Genomic DNA, 16,502 nt, shown 5'->3' on the forward strand with positions numbered 1-16,502 from the left:
TTTTGGGGACACCTTTGTAAAATTGAAATTGACCGACAGAAGACTCCGGCAGTATTTGATGATTTCAAAGTCTTCATCAACTTACAATGAGCAGTGCTCCAAGCTCAAGGTTTCGAGGTTGGATACACTGACTAGGAAGGCAAGAGTAGATATTTTCACAAAGGATAGGTCCAACTTGGTAAGATGTTCCGCCCTCACTAGTCCTGTTGTCAAGGAGTAGTCTACCACAGAGACACTTTCGTGGAATGAAATATGGCAAAGATTCAAAGTTTCAAAATACTTTAATTTCTTAAGAATTCGATGAAATTCCACAACAGAAAGTTCTTGAAAAGACAGATCTATATGTTTCCAAAGCTGCCGAACTGAATGTACTAGCAAATGTAACGATTTTGATGTTCTGGCTACATTTTGCAAAAGATCTTGAATAGGTACAAGGAGAAGAATTTTTACAAGAACTTCATTAGGAAGATCACTCAATCTGAAAAATAAGAACACAAACTTAGTTTTGCAATAGAGCATGATATTGTTCTATGTCACAGTTATAACCAATAAAAGTTCCATAGAAATTAAGAACCAAAATGTACTATCTCCCAACTGAGATTAAAAAGCATTTACTTTGCAGGAAAATATATTTGGCAAAGTAACACTGCAATAAAAGACACAAGTTAAGGCTTGACTGCTAATATACATTACAAAAAAAGGGATGTGTGATGATGGTATTTGATAAAATTATTCAAAATGTACTCACCTTTTACATGTGACTTCCATCTATGTGCGATTTCCAGAGTGTTCTAACTCCTCATCACGTGACCAAAGGAAGCTATATGATTGGTCATGGATTTAGAATAGTTTGGAACTGAGATTAAATTTCAAATTTGGACATAGGATAATGATGAAAGGCAAAAATACGTGTTTCTCGTAATGGTATTACTGTATAACTTCACAAGGACATAGAACAAACAGTCCAAAAAGAGAATATGAACCTAACTCATTTTGGACCAAAACTGGAGATAGAACAACGTGGTTCTGAGGGCACGATATGGTACTTGTTGGTCCCTGCCTGGCGCTCGGCATTCATGGGTACGACAAGGACTGGTCGGCTCGGAGTCAGTATAATGTGTCTGAGTGGGGTATTCATGCTTCACTGCGGCGGGTATCTCAGTGGGCTAGCACTATAAAACCCGCTTAAGTCTGACCTAGTACAAGCAGCCGCACATACACATACACACGCATGCACGTCGTCATATGAGCGAAATATTCGCAAGCACCTCTTACTCGTAGCGTCGCCGCCATGGATAGCAAGAAATTGGGGAAAGTTAGGTTTCAACAAGGGGTAAATGTTACCAGTCAGTTGCCCTCTGCTTGGCGACAGTGGTTACCCATGTCGGACGTGGACTTTAACACCATTTTAGTCACGTTAGTGTCCTTCTCGGGACCATACACACACTACAACAGGTGTAATGCATTCTTACCTTCGGCGAAATCGATTTTGTTCCCCTGGGCGAACCTAGCTAAATTTCAAACTCAAAGGCTTATGCAAATTTGCCGTACAGCCTTGATAAGAAGCCCCTAACAAATTGTCACCCACCTCTCGCTAACTCTCTCTCTCTCTCATAAAGTACGCTGCTGGACACGTAGCAAGTCATGCATGAATGCAGTTGAAAACTTTAGGCCTACATTAGCAAATGCTATCACTGTTAATCTTTTGATCGATAGGTGTTTCCAATATCACACTACATACGCCTATGCCCGAATAAGGTGTTTTCAACGTATTTCTAAGTACAAAGGGCGCCTTCCATGAACCCTGGGCGGGGTTCTGGGAAATCCAGAGTTAGATTATATCACGTGATAGCTGGGGTACATAACGATTGTTGGAGATGAACATAACTCAAAACCCGTTCCAAACGAAGCCTGTATCATGCATGCAGTTATCAGTAACGCTCCGAAACGATTGCGTGAACAGACGGTGAGTACATGAACGAATCTGAAATTCAGTGACTGTTGCTAAATGCGTAACTTTCGTTGTCACTGTCATTCAAACAGCGCCTATTAATAATTATATTGATGTCAGTCTCCATGTCTCTGTTCGTGGTACAATACCGTGTAATGACACAAAATATTCTGTCGTCCCGTAGATCATTCCATATTCTGAGCTCAAACAAACTGCTACCCCGGACCACTGCTGTCCCGACGGAAGATTTGAAGGCGTACATTTCAATGACCAACTGTAATTACTGTTTGCATTGTAGACATGCGTATAAAGAAAGGTGACGTTTTAACGTACTTCCTAGCCGAAACCTTTGATTTGATAATAAGTGACATCTTAAATTGACAATATGAGACTGAAGGACTGAAATACAGAACTATAGATCTACCTTCCGAATTCAGGGGCGAGACTATACGCTGTGGTGGACAGAATCGATTATGTCACAACACGGGCTAAATATAGCAAACACTTCTGATTGGTTGAAGTAGTGGATCGGAATCTGAGTGACGCCTCATAATGTTGTAGGGTATCTGTGTACTTTTGAAGATCGGCTAGGGACGACTCTTTTACTTTATCTGATGGCTAAATGGATAAGGAAGAAGAAATATATATTTCAAACCCGTATTTTCAAGTATTTCGATACGAAAAATGCCAGGCTCCCGAAGGCGCCGTCCATATTTCAAGACTATTTCTACAGTGACGCTTTGCATAGAGAACCCCTTATGTTGTAGAGTACCTATATCAGTAGACGCAGATATTGTGAACTAAGGAATAAATACAAATATGAATGTAGAAAAGCTAAGTTAACATTTCAGCAAAAGAAAAGTTCTAAGTTAAAATCTTCTATCCGTAACACTTCTGCTTTTTGGAAAGAGTTGAGAAGTCTGAATAATACAAAGAGCTCCCGTTGTCCATTAGATAAAACTTTATTGTATAATCATTTTAAAAGGTTGTTCACATCCCAAAATCAAGCTGATGATACCATTGAGAAAGATGTTTTCAGTTCTGATGTAAATATTCCTTTAAATGACATTGATCGCTGTATTCTTGAGTCTGCTATCACTGATGAGGAAATAAGTTCATGTCTTTTTCATCTGAAAAATGGCAAGTCAGCTGGTAGAGATGGTGTAATTGTTGAACTGTTGAAATCATCTATACATATTATTATGCCTTTTTTAAAGATATTGTTTAATAGTATTTTTAACACAGGTGTTTTTCCCATGGCTTGGAGGAAAGCAATAGTTATTCCTTTACATAAAAAGGGTGATCGCAAAAACCCAGATAATTACAGGGGGATTTCTTTATTGTGTATATTAAGTAAATTATATACATCTATTTTAAATGTCCGTATCACGAACTGGGCAAATATATGGAATAAAGTTCCCGAAACACAAGCAGGCTTTAGACAAGGGTACTCTACGATTGATCATATTTTTACTTTGCATGGTGTTATAGAAAAATGTCTAATTAAGAAAAGGAAAAAGTTATATGTTGCTTTTATTGATTTTAGAAAAGCCTTTGATTCAATTGACCGTTCTAAGTTATATAAGCGCTTATTCAAATCTGGTTTACATGGGAAAATGCTAACTGCTGTAATGAGTATTTACAGCTCGGTAACAGCTTGTGTTAGAAGTGATAACGGATATACTGAGTATTTTGACTGTCCAATTGGTTTAAAGCAAGGTTGTGTTCTTAGCCCTTTATTGTTTTCCTTTTTCATTAGTGAATTATCAGACGACATATCTAGATATGGTAAATATGGAGTGCAGTTATTTCCAGACTTATTAGAAATCATGTTACTTATGTTTGCCGATGATGTTGTTCTTATGTCTGATACAATTCCAGGCTTACAGAATCAACTTAATATTCTACATAATTACACTGAATATTCAGGTCTAAAAGTAAACTTAGACAAGACAAATATTGTTTTTAGAAGGGGAGGGCGTTTAGCAAGAAATGAAAAGTGGTTTTTAAATGACCAACCAATAACAACATTAAATACTTATAAATATTTGGGAGTTATATTTTCATCAACATTTAAGATGAGAAATTGCATCAATGATTTAGCACTGAGGGTAAGCGGGCTTTAATGGAAGTAATAAGTAATTTAAATGGAATTGGAATAGTAGACCCCAGTGTGTATTTTAAGATATTTGATGCGCAGATACAGCTGATATTACTGTATGGGGCAGAAATCTGGGGGAATACATAAATTTTATGAAATTGAAAAGGTTCATCTAACAGCTTGCAAACGTTTTTTGAATGTCAGCCCTCAAACACCTACTGCTATTGTGTAAAACTTTAAAGTATTGGTTAAAGGTTATTCATATGCATCAAGATAGAACTCCCTTGAAAGTGTACAAAATGCAAATGTATTACGATAACTGTGGATATATGACATATGCTTCATATATTAGAGAAATACTTTTTTCACATGGATTTGGTTACGTCTGGATGTCTCAGACAGTTGGTGATGCAGCTTCATTTGTAAATAGATTCAAGACTGTTGCAATCAATTTTTTTTTTTTAATCTTGGAATTGTACATTGAATAACAGTTCACGATACCGTATTTACCGAGAGTTCAAACGTCTGTTAACTCCAGAAAAATATTTATCATGTATCTTGGACAAAAAGTTTCGAAATATTTTGATCAAATTTAGATGTGGGTTAATTTTAAGGTTAAAGTATAATGAGGGAAGATGGTTAAATGTTGAGGTTGCAGAACGTAATTGTCCATTGTGTAAGCTGGGTGTGGAAGATGAGTATCATTTTATTTTTATATGTACTGAATATAACTCCCTTAGATTAAAATACTTGCCATATGTATATCAGGAACAACCAAACTACTATAAATTTAAGTCCCTGTTATCAACAAATAATGAAACACTTTTAAGAAATTTGTGTAAATATATCTTTCATGCTTATAAAATCAGAGCAATCAAACTCCAATAAATTTTCTCTAAACCACACATTTTTCCATTTTAAATGTTTATAAAGGTGTGTATAAATGTTTATATTAAATATTATATTTATACTGACAAGAAATCTATTTGAACAAATAACACGTGTATTATTGATATGTATGCCCTTTAAAGCGTATCTATATTTGTAAACAAATGTATATTTGTAAACAAATGTATATGTTGTATATGGGCCTGTGGCCTACATACGGAATAAAAATACTTGACTTGACTATATACTTTTGACGAGGGTCTAGAGAGGGACCCTTTTTACTTTACTTGATGAACTGAGACTATTTCGATATGGGCTCGCCCAAATCTGCTACTCATTAGTCATTATTTCGTTTAACTTTTAAGGAGGGAAAGGGAGCGGCTCTTTATATGATAATTCAGAGAATAAAGGTAATAAAGATGGATTTGAAAAATATATATGAATTGAGAACTACAGCCACCAACAGCTCACACACATCTGGTATATGAGAATGTATTTGTTCTTTTAGTAATCAATAGTTAATAAATGTGTTACCTTTCTAAAGTACGTAGACCGCTTCCGTGGTGTAGTTGTTAGAGCGTCCGTCCGGAGAGCGGAAGGTCGTGGGTTCGATCCCCGACCGTGTCATACCAAAAGACGTTAAAATATGGAACTAATGGTCCCTGCCTGGCGCTCGGCATTAACAATGGGTACGACAAGGACTGGTCGGCTCGGAGTCAGTATATTGTGTCTGAGTGGGGTATTCATGCTTCACTGCGGCGGGTATCTCAGTGGGCTAGCACTATAAAACCCGCTTAAGTCTGACCTAGTACAAGCAGCCGCACATACACATATACACGCATGCACGTCGTCATATGAGCGAAATATTCTCAAGTACGACGTAAAACCCAATTTCACCTCACCTCACCTCTAAAGTACGTCGTTAACTCGTTTGTAACTTGCTTAATTTATGCCTGTCCCTCTCAATAAATAGCCGGACAGCAACTAGAGTTTATTTGGTGATTTGGTTTTGAACAGATTACAGAAGAACACGAAGAAGTGTCATCATTAGGCTTTAAGGCGTTGGCGGGGCAGTGTGTATGGTTTACTCGCACATGCAGTGCGCGTTGGCTTGGGAAGGTTATCTCCCATGACAGACACTGAACTAGAAGGTTAATTAGGGTAACACCTACGGGTATAATGGAACAGTCCACTGTCCAGTGAGTAGAGTAGGGTGAGCCTGAAACAGGTTCGTTACTGAGAAGTTTGATTGTGTGTAAACATAACTTTGTTGTGATTAAATGATAATGTGTCTTCTCTTCGCAAAATGGTTTTTACTATCAGTTACTATCGAATATAAAAACAGATTTGTCACCGAGAGGTTTGATTGTGTTTATTGATGGAAACATAGTTTAATCATTCAAGAAAAGGTTTGGACACAGGTTATCCAACTTAGAAAAGCCTTCTCCCAATAATTACAGAATCGATCTTACAACATTGTACACCAGTGACAGACATACACAAGGCAAGGATATGTAAAGCAGACGTTAACTGAGCAAACGTTTTGTCTGAGAGATAACATAAATTATGTACATATTTGAAAACATTCCGGTCTTCAGTAACTGAGAGACCTGCATTGCCATGTAAGATAAGGTTACTATTTTTAACAATATTTTCTAAAGATTTAACAGTTAATATCTTTGAATAGTGCACAGTGGACATTCGAGGAAGTAATGAAAAACATTCTCACATCCATGGTCACATTGACATGATGCGTCTTGTTTGCAAAACATAACTTCCTTATTCCATATGAATAATATTTAGGTGCACATTTTTCTTTCACGTGGCTATAAGATTTAAATGATGCAACAGGGTCGCAATTTCTAATAGCTAAGGGAATATTATTCCAAATTGTAACTGCTATGCAATAAAATATGATGTTGAGTACCTCAGTCTTGAACATGGTTGGCTAAAATTATCTGAGTTTCTTAACTCATAACTTGTCCGGTTGCCTACTACAGGTGGGAGTGAATCCTGAAGAAAAACTGGTGTTGTTCAATTTAGTAGAAAGTTTAATTTCTGAAATGCTCCAATCATTCTAGATCTCAATTTGACAATGCTTTCAATGTGATGATGTCAACTCCCGTCAGACGAGAAGGTTAAACCCAATTGTTTATGAAAATCAACTGTTTTTATATTGCAGGAATCAAATTTAAACTTAATGTTTTTTCGGCCATCTTTCAAAGTAAATAATATAGCCGACAGACAGACAGATAGACAGATAGATGAGGGATGCTACTTGATAAGGGAAGTTACTTAATAACAGTGTTAGGATCTGCACCAAACGTCGCATCTATTGCAATCTGGAAGCTGTCTATCCATAGATAAGTGTTCCTCTTCATCATGCCATTTTCTAAATGAAAGCCATGGCTATTGCAGGTGACTATCATGCATTTAGTGATTCACTGTAATTGGTCATTTGGACATCGTTTATTTTATGTTTATGTGTTTCACGTAGCCACCAAATTCTGAACATGGGTAGGTCGGTCGGGAAAGAAAAACAAAACAAAACAAAAACAACAACACAACAACAACAAAAAATTAATAAAGACAAACTTATCTGAAGAGTGTTCTTGATTCTCATTTATTATATTTTTTAATATAACTTCTCGTGGACTTTGGACTTATGGCAGCGACTGATTTAGGTTCGAGTCAACGGTGTTGGAATGTAAAAAAAGACGTTTTTTTACGGGGGTCGACAACACAAATAAGAAGGGTCGGTCGGGCGATGAGAAACACAGAAAATAAAAGTGCTCCCCTTTTTAAATAGCTGTAATTTCCACTGAAGTTATGGAAAATTGAAACAGAATTATTTCATATTTAAGTGATCCACAGCATATGATACGCGCCTCTTCGATGGAAATTTCTGCCTGAGATAAGGCCTGCCAATACTCAGGTTTACAAGTCCTATTTTACATGTGAATATCCTGTTTATTCAGGAGAACAGAAACAGTTTCCCATATGTATGTCATAATATATATGCATGATATCTAATCATGTTTGATGCCCGATTTAATCATGCACGACATGATATGAAGTTTAACATATGTTACATATGACCACTTTCTAAATGACATTGTGTAATCATGATATGAAAGAGCATGAATACAGTTACCCTCAGAGAAGCATGCGATATTGACATGGCACGACCGATTCACTAAAGTTCTCTTTCTTTATGTTAGTTGGATTGTATTGGCTTATTACTTTTATGCTATTGAAGTTAATCAATATAATATGAGAAAGATTTGTGTATTTTTTTTATTGCATGTCTTTTTGTATGCAGGTTTACATCTTGCAAACAGGGTTCATATTTCTTTTCACAGTTGGTGTTTCTAACTTTATCAGTCGTTTTTCTTTTCTCATAAAGTCTATAAATGTTCTTTTTTTCTTTCCTACCGGCAGATCATGGTTGTAATCTGCCTTGTTATCTTATCCTTCTTTGTTCCTAACAACAATGACTTTCCCCTTCATGTATCACAACTGAGTCACGGCTCCAGATAATAATTTTGACTCAAGAGTATTTCACTCCTCAAAATTAAAATTGAGGAGTAAAATACCATATGGAAATAAAAGGAGGAGTATTTCACAGGTTGCGTGGTTTATTACTTTTCCTTGCTAACTGAAACAGTTTCATTTAAAACAACTCGACGAGTTTCTTTTGGTTACTCATTCTTACTGCAGACGACAGGAAATAAATTACAGTGCGCGTTGACATAAATGTTTTCCTACGCTCGTTTAAGGCCATCACGTAATATACAGCAGCCCTAAAGCTGTATTATTACTGATACGGGCCGGAAACGTTGTGATAGTAACGCTCTTTAAGGGCAGGCTTTTAAACAAATTGTGAACCGAACGTGGATTAGAAATATTAACGGATATCAAACGGAAAAACTCGACAATCTTCGCTTCAATACAGACAACATCACTATTCGAGATGTGTGGGACTGAAACAATATTTTGACAGGTATGGTTCACGCATGTAAACAAAATCTGACTCGTATTCTGAGAAAGTTATACGTATCTTTCACTCGTTGATTTGATTTTTTATGCGTATATCTGAATTATCCGTAATTTACGCAGATACGCATCTTATCTGAAGCCCAGCTATTAGCTACGATACATAGCGTTCTCTAGTGAACATGACGCTGTTCATGTTAGTGAACGCTATCGAGATGTGCTAAATGGCAATAACTCAGTATCACATCAGACGAATATGGATATTCTAAGTCAGTGCATCAATTCATTATTACATCAAAACGATTTGATTCATAGAAGCCTTGTAGATTCTAATAATAAATTTCTATTATTTTATTATTTGTATCAACTGGCCACGAAACTAAACTAAGGTAATTTGTTAATATCCAAGATGGTTATCATTCAGAGATAGCTTGTTCTTATATTCACAACTTGTTACAATTATTAAGTACAACATTATGTATATATGTAAACTTATACATGTATTATGGAGCGGCTTGTTTGCCAATCCTTTGCTTTTTGTTTCCAAATAAAATATGTTTAAACCATATGCATGGCATATTTTTAAGGGGGGACCAGCGAAAAAGCACCTTGGTTCAAAAGCCTCTCTGGACGAAAGCCCCTCGCTAATTTGAGCACCCCTGTGAAAAGACCCTTGATTCATGCATTTCATAAAAGAATGAACCTTTCTTATGGTTCTTATATATTTTATACTGTATTTTAAGTGGGAAAAAGTATTTTATATTTTATAAAGTATGAGGAACTTTTCTCATTACATATGTTATATAAAGTATATTAAGTATTTTATCATACCAATGTAAAGGAAATGGAGAAATGTGATAATTTCTTACTTGGAAAGTCTGCAACCTGGAAAGGAACTTAGTATTTTGTTAAACAAACACAGCCAAACCCAGGCTTTCCCACGGAGGAAATGGGCATATTGCCAAACAAACACATCATACCTATTCTTTCGCATTCTCAGTAATATTAGACTATTTTAATAGCTGTTAGTAATTTATTCATTATTTTTAACCTTTGTGTCTAAATGCAATATAGTGTCTTGTAGGCCATATTGGCTGGATGTTGTACTCAATTTTATGTCTATATTCTATGATGCCTTTTATGATGTACATCATGTGACACTTTAGTAAATAATTTTCTTCCTATTACACTGGGATCAATGTATCTTGCAAAACCTAACTCTAACTGAGCTAATTTGCACAAGTATGAACCAGGTGTATATATTTTGGTGAAAAACATTTCACTAAAACTTGATCATGGAGTTAAAGACTACAAACAAACAAGAATTATTTGCTAATTACATATTAATTTATATAGTATTTAGGGTCATTATATTATGAAGCAATTAAACGTTTCATGTCATTAATCATTTCTTGTCTTTAATCTTATTTTCCCAATTAATACATAGAGTGACGGGCTTTTGGTCGAGGGGCTTTTGTACCAAGGGCCCTTTGACCTAGACCCTTTTTTAACAATGCCAAAGTAAAATCACAATTTGCTAATTATTCCCTTCTTCCTTTTCAACATTCTTGACAAATCTTCACTTAATGCAGAAATACAGGAATCACACATATGTGAACCTGAGCCGTGAATAATGCATAAACTTAGGGCAGCACATATGGATACAAAATAAACATTTAAGCAGGAATATTTCAAACAATGTCCTCCCAATATATCCTACAAACTGGACTCAAGAATGTACATATAATACTAGTAATATATGAACAAAAGCAAAGAAACTATCAGTGCCCAATGTGATAGTTGACTTGTGTGTAAAATTCACTGACTCAAAAAAGGTTTCTGGTCCAGGAGGTGATCCTTGCCCTCTTTTCAATATTTCAGTGGTGAGAAGTAAGCTGTGTTCCAGGTCAGAGGGAGGCAGCACCATGAGTCGGGGTAAGTTGACATCAGAGACCATACATGTATGGCTTCTGCTGACATATTCCATGTTGTGTATGGGATTATTAAGGCTGTACACTGATTCCAAGATGTGAACATATTCTTCAAAGCTGTGTACAGTTTAAATGCTGCATGTGTGGTTATTTGAAGTCATGCTGATGTTTGGCTTCAACATGGCCGGCTAACACTGTCACCCAGGTGTCATTAGATGTCACGAGACGATATGCCATCTGACACAACTGAGCGTGACGTGAGAGGGAGTTACAATCTTTAAGGGTAGCAAATATGGATTTGGATTCCATTTCTGCACGTCAGGTAATATTGTCACGTCCGTTGACCTTAAACGCACATTTCATTTATTTGAACCCGTAAACAAAATCAACCCCATTTGCCGTTGCTACATTTTAAAATCTCACTAAGGTAATTATGTGTATACAATTATTAACTTTTGTACACAGAAATGTAAGAGCAGAATTTTTTAAGCAGCAACTTAGTTCCATTCATATCCTAAAAACAACATGGAACCTACAGTTCTTTAGGCAACCAAACTGCATGCAATACAACAATTATTACTCCCTTGTTGTAATCCATGTTTTTTTATATAAACCTACACCTGTATGCCATCAGTCACTTTATGCTCAGTTGATGAATTTGTAACCGGCATAACAGGCATAGTGGTAACACCACTCTGACATTACCTGACAAAGCTTCCCATTTGACATTTCTCATGTCAGGGTAATTACACAAGTACATTTAGTCAGGTCTGATGTGGCAAATGTATTACGTGTTGTGTAATCTGCAGATGGAAATGCAACAAGAGAGGAATTATAAGATGAGTTAAAAAAACAGTGATCAGAGGATTAACTGGTAATACACTGTGTTAATTTACACAGTGGATTTGTCACAAGTTAGTATTTATATCTGCATATTTCTTTACGCAGACCGAATACACCCATCTTTGGTTCACTCCCATTATGACTACTCCCAGTTTGACTACCCATCCAAGACACAACCTGTTCCAGTCAAATGTTTATTAATTACTAGCTCTCTCTCCTCCATCAAGTAGACTGTTCCACCATAATAATATACAAAAACAAAACAATCATAGCTGTACTAGGTTCATACAATATGTATTCAGCTAATTATATAGGTCATTGCTGTGGAAAGAGTTCAAGGGAATTTACAAAAACTGTTTTGCCACCCAGCCTGCAGCACGAAAAAAGTCAATAGTCGAAGTCTGTCTTCTCTGGAGCTGATCCTGTAGATGGCAGACCGAGCATATAACTCTCTGTACTTCCTTTTCCTGGGTGGTGCATTTCACATTTCATAACGTGTCATAATGTCGTTTGCTTAACCAACTGTTGTGGATTGCTCATTGTTGTCTTACTGGATGATTTTGTTTCAAAGATTCGTGGACATTATGAAAATACTATCTCAGCTGACCAATGAGACTTCATGCCAATGCAAAAAAACTGTAACAAAGTTACGAGACCAGTTGAGAAACTATCACAAGTTATACATATTGTACAATATTACGATAGATTGTTAGAGGGCATGTGATATGGAACACATTTCTTTGTCAACTGTAGGTGGATGGGATATTGTTCCTTTATGTCAGAGATATATTAGTTGTAATTTACTATATTTGCATTTTGTTTTCATTCATTTGTTATAACATGGAACAGAATTAAGTTATGTTACATTATCTTTGGGAATTTCCTCAATGCAAGACAGATAACACTAAATTGTTGTTTCACAAGCCTTTTTGTTGTAGGCATGTATGTCTACAATATTCACTGAGGTAATTTATGAAATGCTTGGATATTACAGTCATTTCACAGATTCATAGGGACGATGGGGTAGCCAAGTGGTTAAAGCCTTCACTCGTCACCCTGAAGGCCCAGGTTCGATTCTCCACATGGGTACAATGTGTGAAACCCATTTCCGGTGTCCATTGCTGTGATATTGCTGTAATATTGCTAAAAGCAGCCCAAAGCCATACTCAGTCAGTCTCAAATTCACTGAAAAAAGAAATCTACTAACAATTTTTATGAAGTTCAAAAGTGCATAAAAGCAATATAATGGATTAATTATGCTAGGATTATATGCCTAAAATATCAAGTACACTGAATTCTGTTTACTTTCAAACCTAACACTTTTAGTCACTTGAGGATGAAATTAAACTTCAAAATGGTTTATATTGTTATGATAATACACTTGATGGCCATGTTTTACAACCAGTTAGTAAAATAACTGAAACATTAATTGGTCACAAACATGACCACATTTTCCAATCAATTTCAAGATGGACTGTATTTTATCTTTGTTGATCAATGTGAGGATATGCCCTAAAGCCATGAATTGTGGTTACACAGGGTTTTGTAGCAGAGGTCGTGTACCAGTCAAGATTTCTGTGATATCATTCGGGTACCCACTGGAAAAAAAATAACTAAAGCAACAACCAGCTCTGGGGAATTGCTCTAGATCAGTGCCCCTTTAAGCTGTGCACAGATCCCAGAGGCATTCATGTTCATCTTGGTTGTGCACAGATTCCCAGGGGCAGACATGTTAATTTGGGCTGTGCACAGATTGCCAACAGCAGACATATTGATCTGGGCTGTGCACAGATTGCCAACAACAGACATATTGATCTGGGCTGTGCACAGATTGCCAACAACAGACATATTGATCTGGACTGTGCACAGATTGCCAACAACAGACATGTTAATTTGGGCAAAGCACAGATTGCCAACAACAGACATATTGATCTGGGCTGTGCACAGATTCCCAGGGGCAGACATATTGATCTGGGCCGCACACAGATTGCCGACAGCAGACATATTGATCTGGGCCGTACACAGATTGCCGACAGCAGACATGTTCATCTGTGCTGTGCACAGATTCCCAGGGGCAGACATATTGAAAAGCTTCACTGTCATAACACTCTCACTCTGTTTAGAATCTGACTCTGAGGATGATGGCTACACCTGCATGGAGCTACCAACCCTCATCAGGCAGCTTAAATCTGTGCTGGACCAGTACCCTGATGATGGACAGATACTCAAGGTGAGTCTGTGTTGGACCAGTACCCTGATGATGAACAGATACTCAAGGTGAGTCTGTGTTGGACCAGCACCCTGATGATGGACTGATACTCGAGGTGAGTCTGTGTTGGACCAGCACCCTGATGATGGACAGATACTCAAGGTGAGTCTGTGCTGGACCTGTACCCTGATGATGGACAGACACTCAAGGTAGGTCATTGTTGGACCAGTACCCTGATGATGGACAGATACTCGAGGTGAGTCTGTGCTGGACCAGTACCCTGATGATGGACAGACACTCAAGGTGAGTTTGTGCTGGACCAGTACCCTGATGATGGACAGATACTCGAGGTGAGTCTGTGTTGGACCAGTACCCTGATGATGGACAGATACTCAAGGTGAGTCTGTGCTGGACCAGTACCCTGATGATGGACAGACACTCAAGGTGAGTCTGTGTTGGACCAGTACCCTGATGATGGACAGACACTCAAGGTGAGTCTGTGCTGGACCAGTACCCTGATGATGGACAGATACTCAAGGTGAGTCTGTGTTGGACCAGTACCCTGATGATGGACAGACACTCAAGGTGAGTTTGTGCTGGACCAGTACCCTGATGATGGACAGATACTCAAGGTAGGTCTATGCTGGACTACCACCCTGATGATGGACAGATACTCGTGGTGGAGAGTCTGTGCTGGACCAGTACCCTGATGATGGACAGATACTCAAGGTGAGTCTGTGCTGGACCAGTACCCTGATGATGGACAGATACTCAAGGTGAGTCTGCTGGACCAGTACCCTGATGATGGACAGATACTCAAGGTGAGTCTGTGCTGGACCAATACCCTGATGATGGACAGACGCTCAAGGTATGTCATTGTTGGACCAGTAGCCTGATGATGGACAGATACTCGAGGTGAGTCTGTGCTGGACCAGTACCCTGATGATGGACAGATACTCAAGGTGAGTCTGTGCTGGACCTGTACCCTGATGATGGACAGATACTCAAGGTGAGTCTGTGCTGGACCAGTACCCTGATGATGGACAGATACTCAAGGTGAGTCTGTGCTGGACCAGTACTCTGATGATGGACAGATACTCAAGGTGAGTCTGTGCTGGACCAGTACCCTGATGATGGACAGATACTCAAGGTGTGTCTGTGTTGGACCAGTACCCTGATGATGGACAGATACTCAAGGTGAGTCTGTGTTGGACCAGTACCCTGATGATGGACAGATACTCAAGGTGAGTCTGTGCTGGACCAGTACCCTGATGATGGACAGATACTCAAGGTGAGTCTGCTGGACCAGTACCCTGATGATGGACAGATACTCAAGGTGTGTCTGTGTTGGACCAGTACCCTGATGATGGACAGACACTCAAGGTGAGTCTGTGCTGGACCAGTACCCTGATGATGGACAGACACTCAAGGTGAGTCTGTGTTGGACCAGTACTCTGATGATGGACAGACACTCAAGGTGAGTCTGTGTTGGAACAGCACCCTGATGATGGACAGATACTCAAGGTGAGTCTGTGTTGGACCAGTACCCTGATGATGGACAGACACTCAAGGTGAGTCTGTGCTGGACCAGTACCCTCAAGGTAGGTGTGTGTTGGACCAGCTGGACAAGTGGCTAGATCTTGTAGGAAAAAGAGTCAATGACTGTGCTGTTTTGAGTTGATTTTGAATTCCATACCATTATTAATTAGATGTGACAAGAATCATATTATGACAATCAGTAAAGTGAAACAAGTTGATCAACAAACATATATAGAATCAAATTCTGATCATAGTTTTTTATCAATGGCCATTGTTTAAATTCACATACCTAAAGCTTTTGTCTTCAACAGGAGTTGATCCAGAATGCTGAAGATGCAGATGCCACTGAGATGCGAATTCTGTATGACGCACGAGATATCCAGCCTGATGTTGATCCAAGGCTCCGCAAGAAGAGGCAGTACCTGGCCTCATTACAGGTTTCTATAGGCCATTATCTTAACAAACAAAATGTCTAACCCCATTCTTTTTACACCTGAACTGATAGATCAAGTGAGCTAATGTTGTGTGTAACAGAATATATCAGAATATATCTGCTAACATGTCAGCTTATTAAGCATGATGAAATCTATTTCAGAGTGTACCTAATGCAGGAAAACTCATGCTGACCCATCGGTTAGCCAAGCCAAGCTCTACAGTAGTTCTTTTGGCAATGAGGTTGTGCCAGCATATTTTCTTAGTCATTAAAATGTCATTTGAGTGTTGAGTAAGCTTGGTTCATTTGTAAAAATAACTATTTTTCCTGATCCTGACTTTTGGTTATCTCCCTTTCCCTTTCGAATGGTAGTGGAACACTTGAATCCCTTGAAGTTCCCGAAGCGGACGTATAAATACTCACCCATGAGTTACCTCCATTGCCCTTTCCCGCGCAAACGTACCATGTGACGTGCCCATACTTGTCACTCTCTCCCTTTTCTGGAGTCCTGTATACGGCAAATTTATCGTTTCTATTTAGGCCTATTCTTCTAAATTAAGCTGTGTATGGATTTGGCTATAATCATTATGTTGTATTTGTACAAATTTGGT

The 16,502-nt window shown here is 38.0% G+C and overlaps 1 protein-coding gene across 1 annotated transcript; it reads left to right on the forward strand.

Moving 5' to 3' along the window:
- Positions 1 to 1,841: 1,841 nt before the first annotated feature.
- On the forward strand, positions 1,842 to 15,956 carry LOC124262733. The gene is made up of 4 exons (XM_046697280.1): positions 1,842 to 1,966; positions 10,818 to 10,871; positions 13,834 to 13,940; positions 15,770 to 15,956. Exons 2-4 carry the CDS (start codon positions 10,862 to 10,864, stop codon positions 15,932 to 15,934), a joined length of 282 nt encoding a protein of 93 aa, XP_046553236.1. The 5' UTR covers positions 1,842 to 1,966; positions 10,818 to 10,861; the 3' UTR covers positions 15,935 to 15,956.
- The last annotated feature ends 546 nt before the right edge of the window (positions 15,957 to 16,502 follow it).

Source organism: Haliotis rubra, unplaced genomic scaffold, assembly GCF_003918875.1.
Source record: "Haliotis rubra isolate DU_JTF1 unplaced genomic scaffold, ASM391887v1 Scf850, whole genome shotgun sequence".
Taxonomy (NCBI): Eukaryota; Metazoa; Mollusca; class Gastropoda; order Lepetellida; family Haliotidae; genus Haliotis; species Haliotis rubra.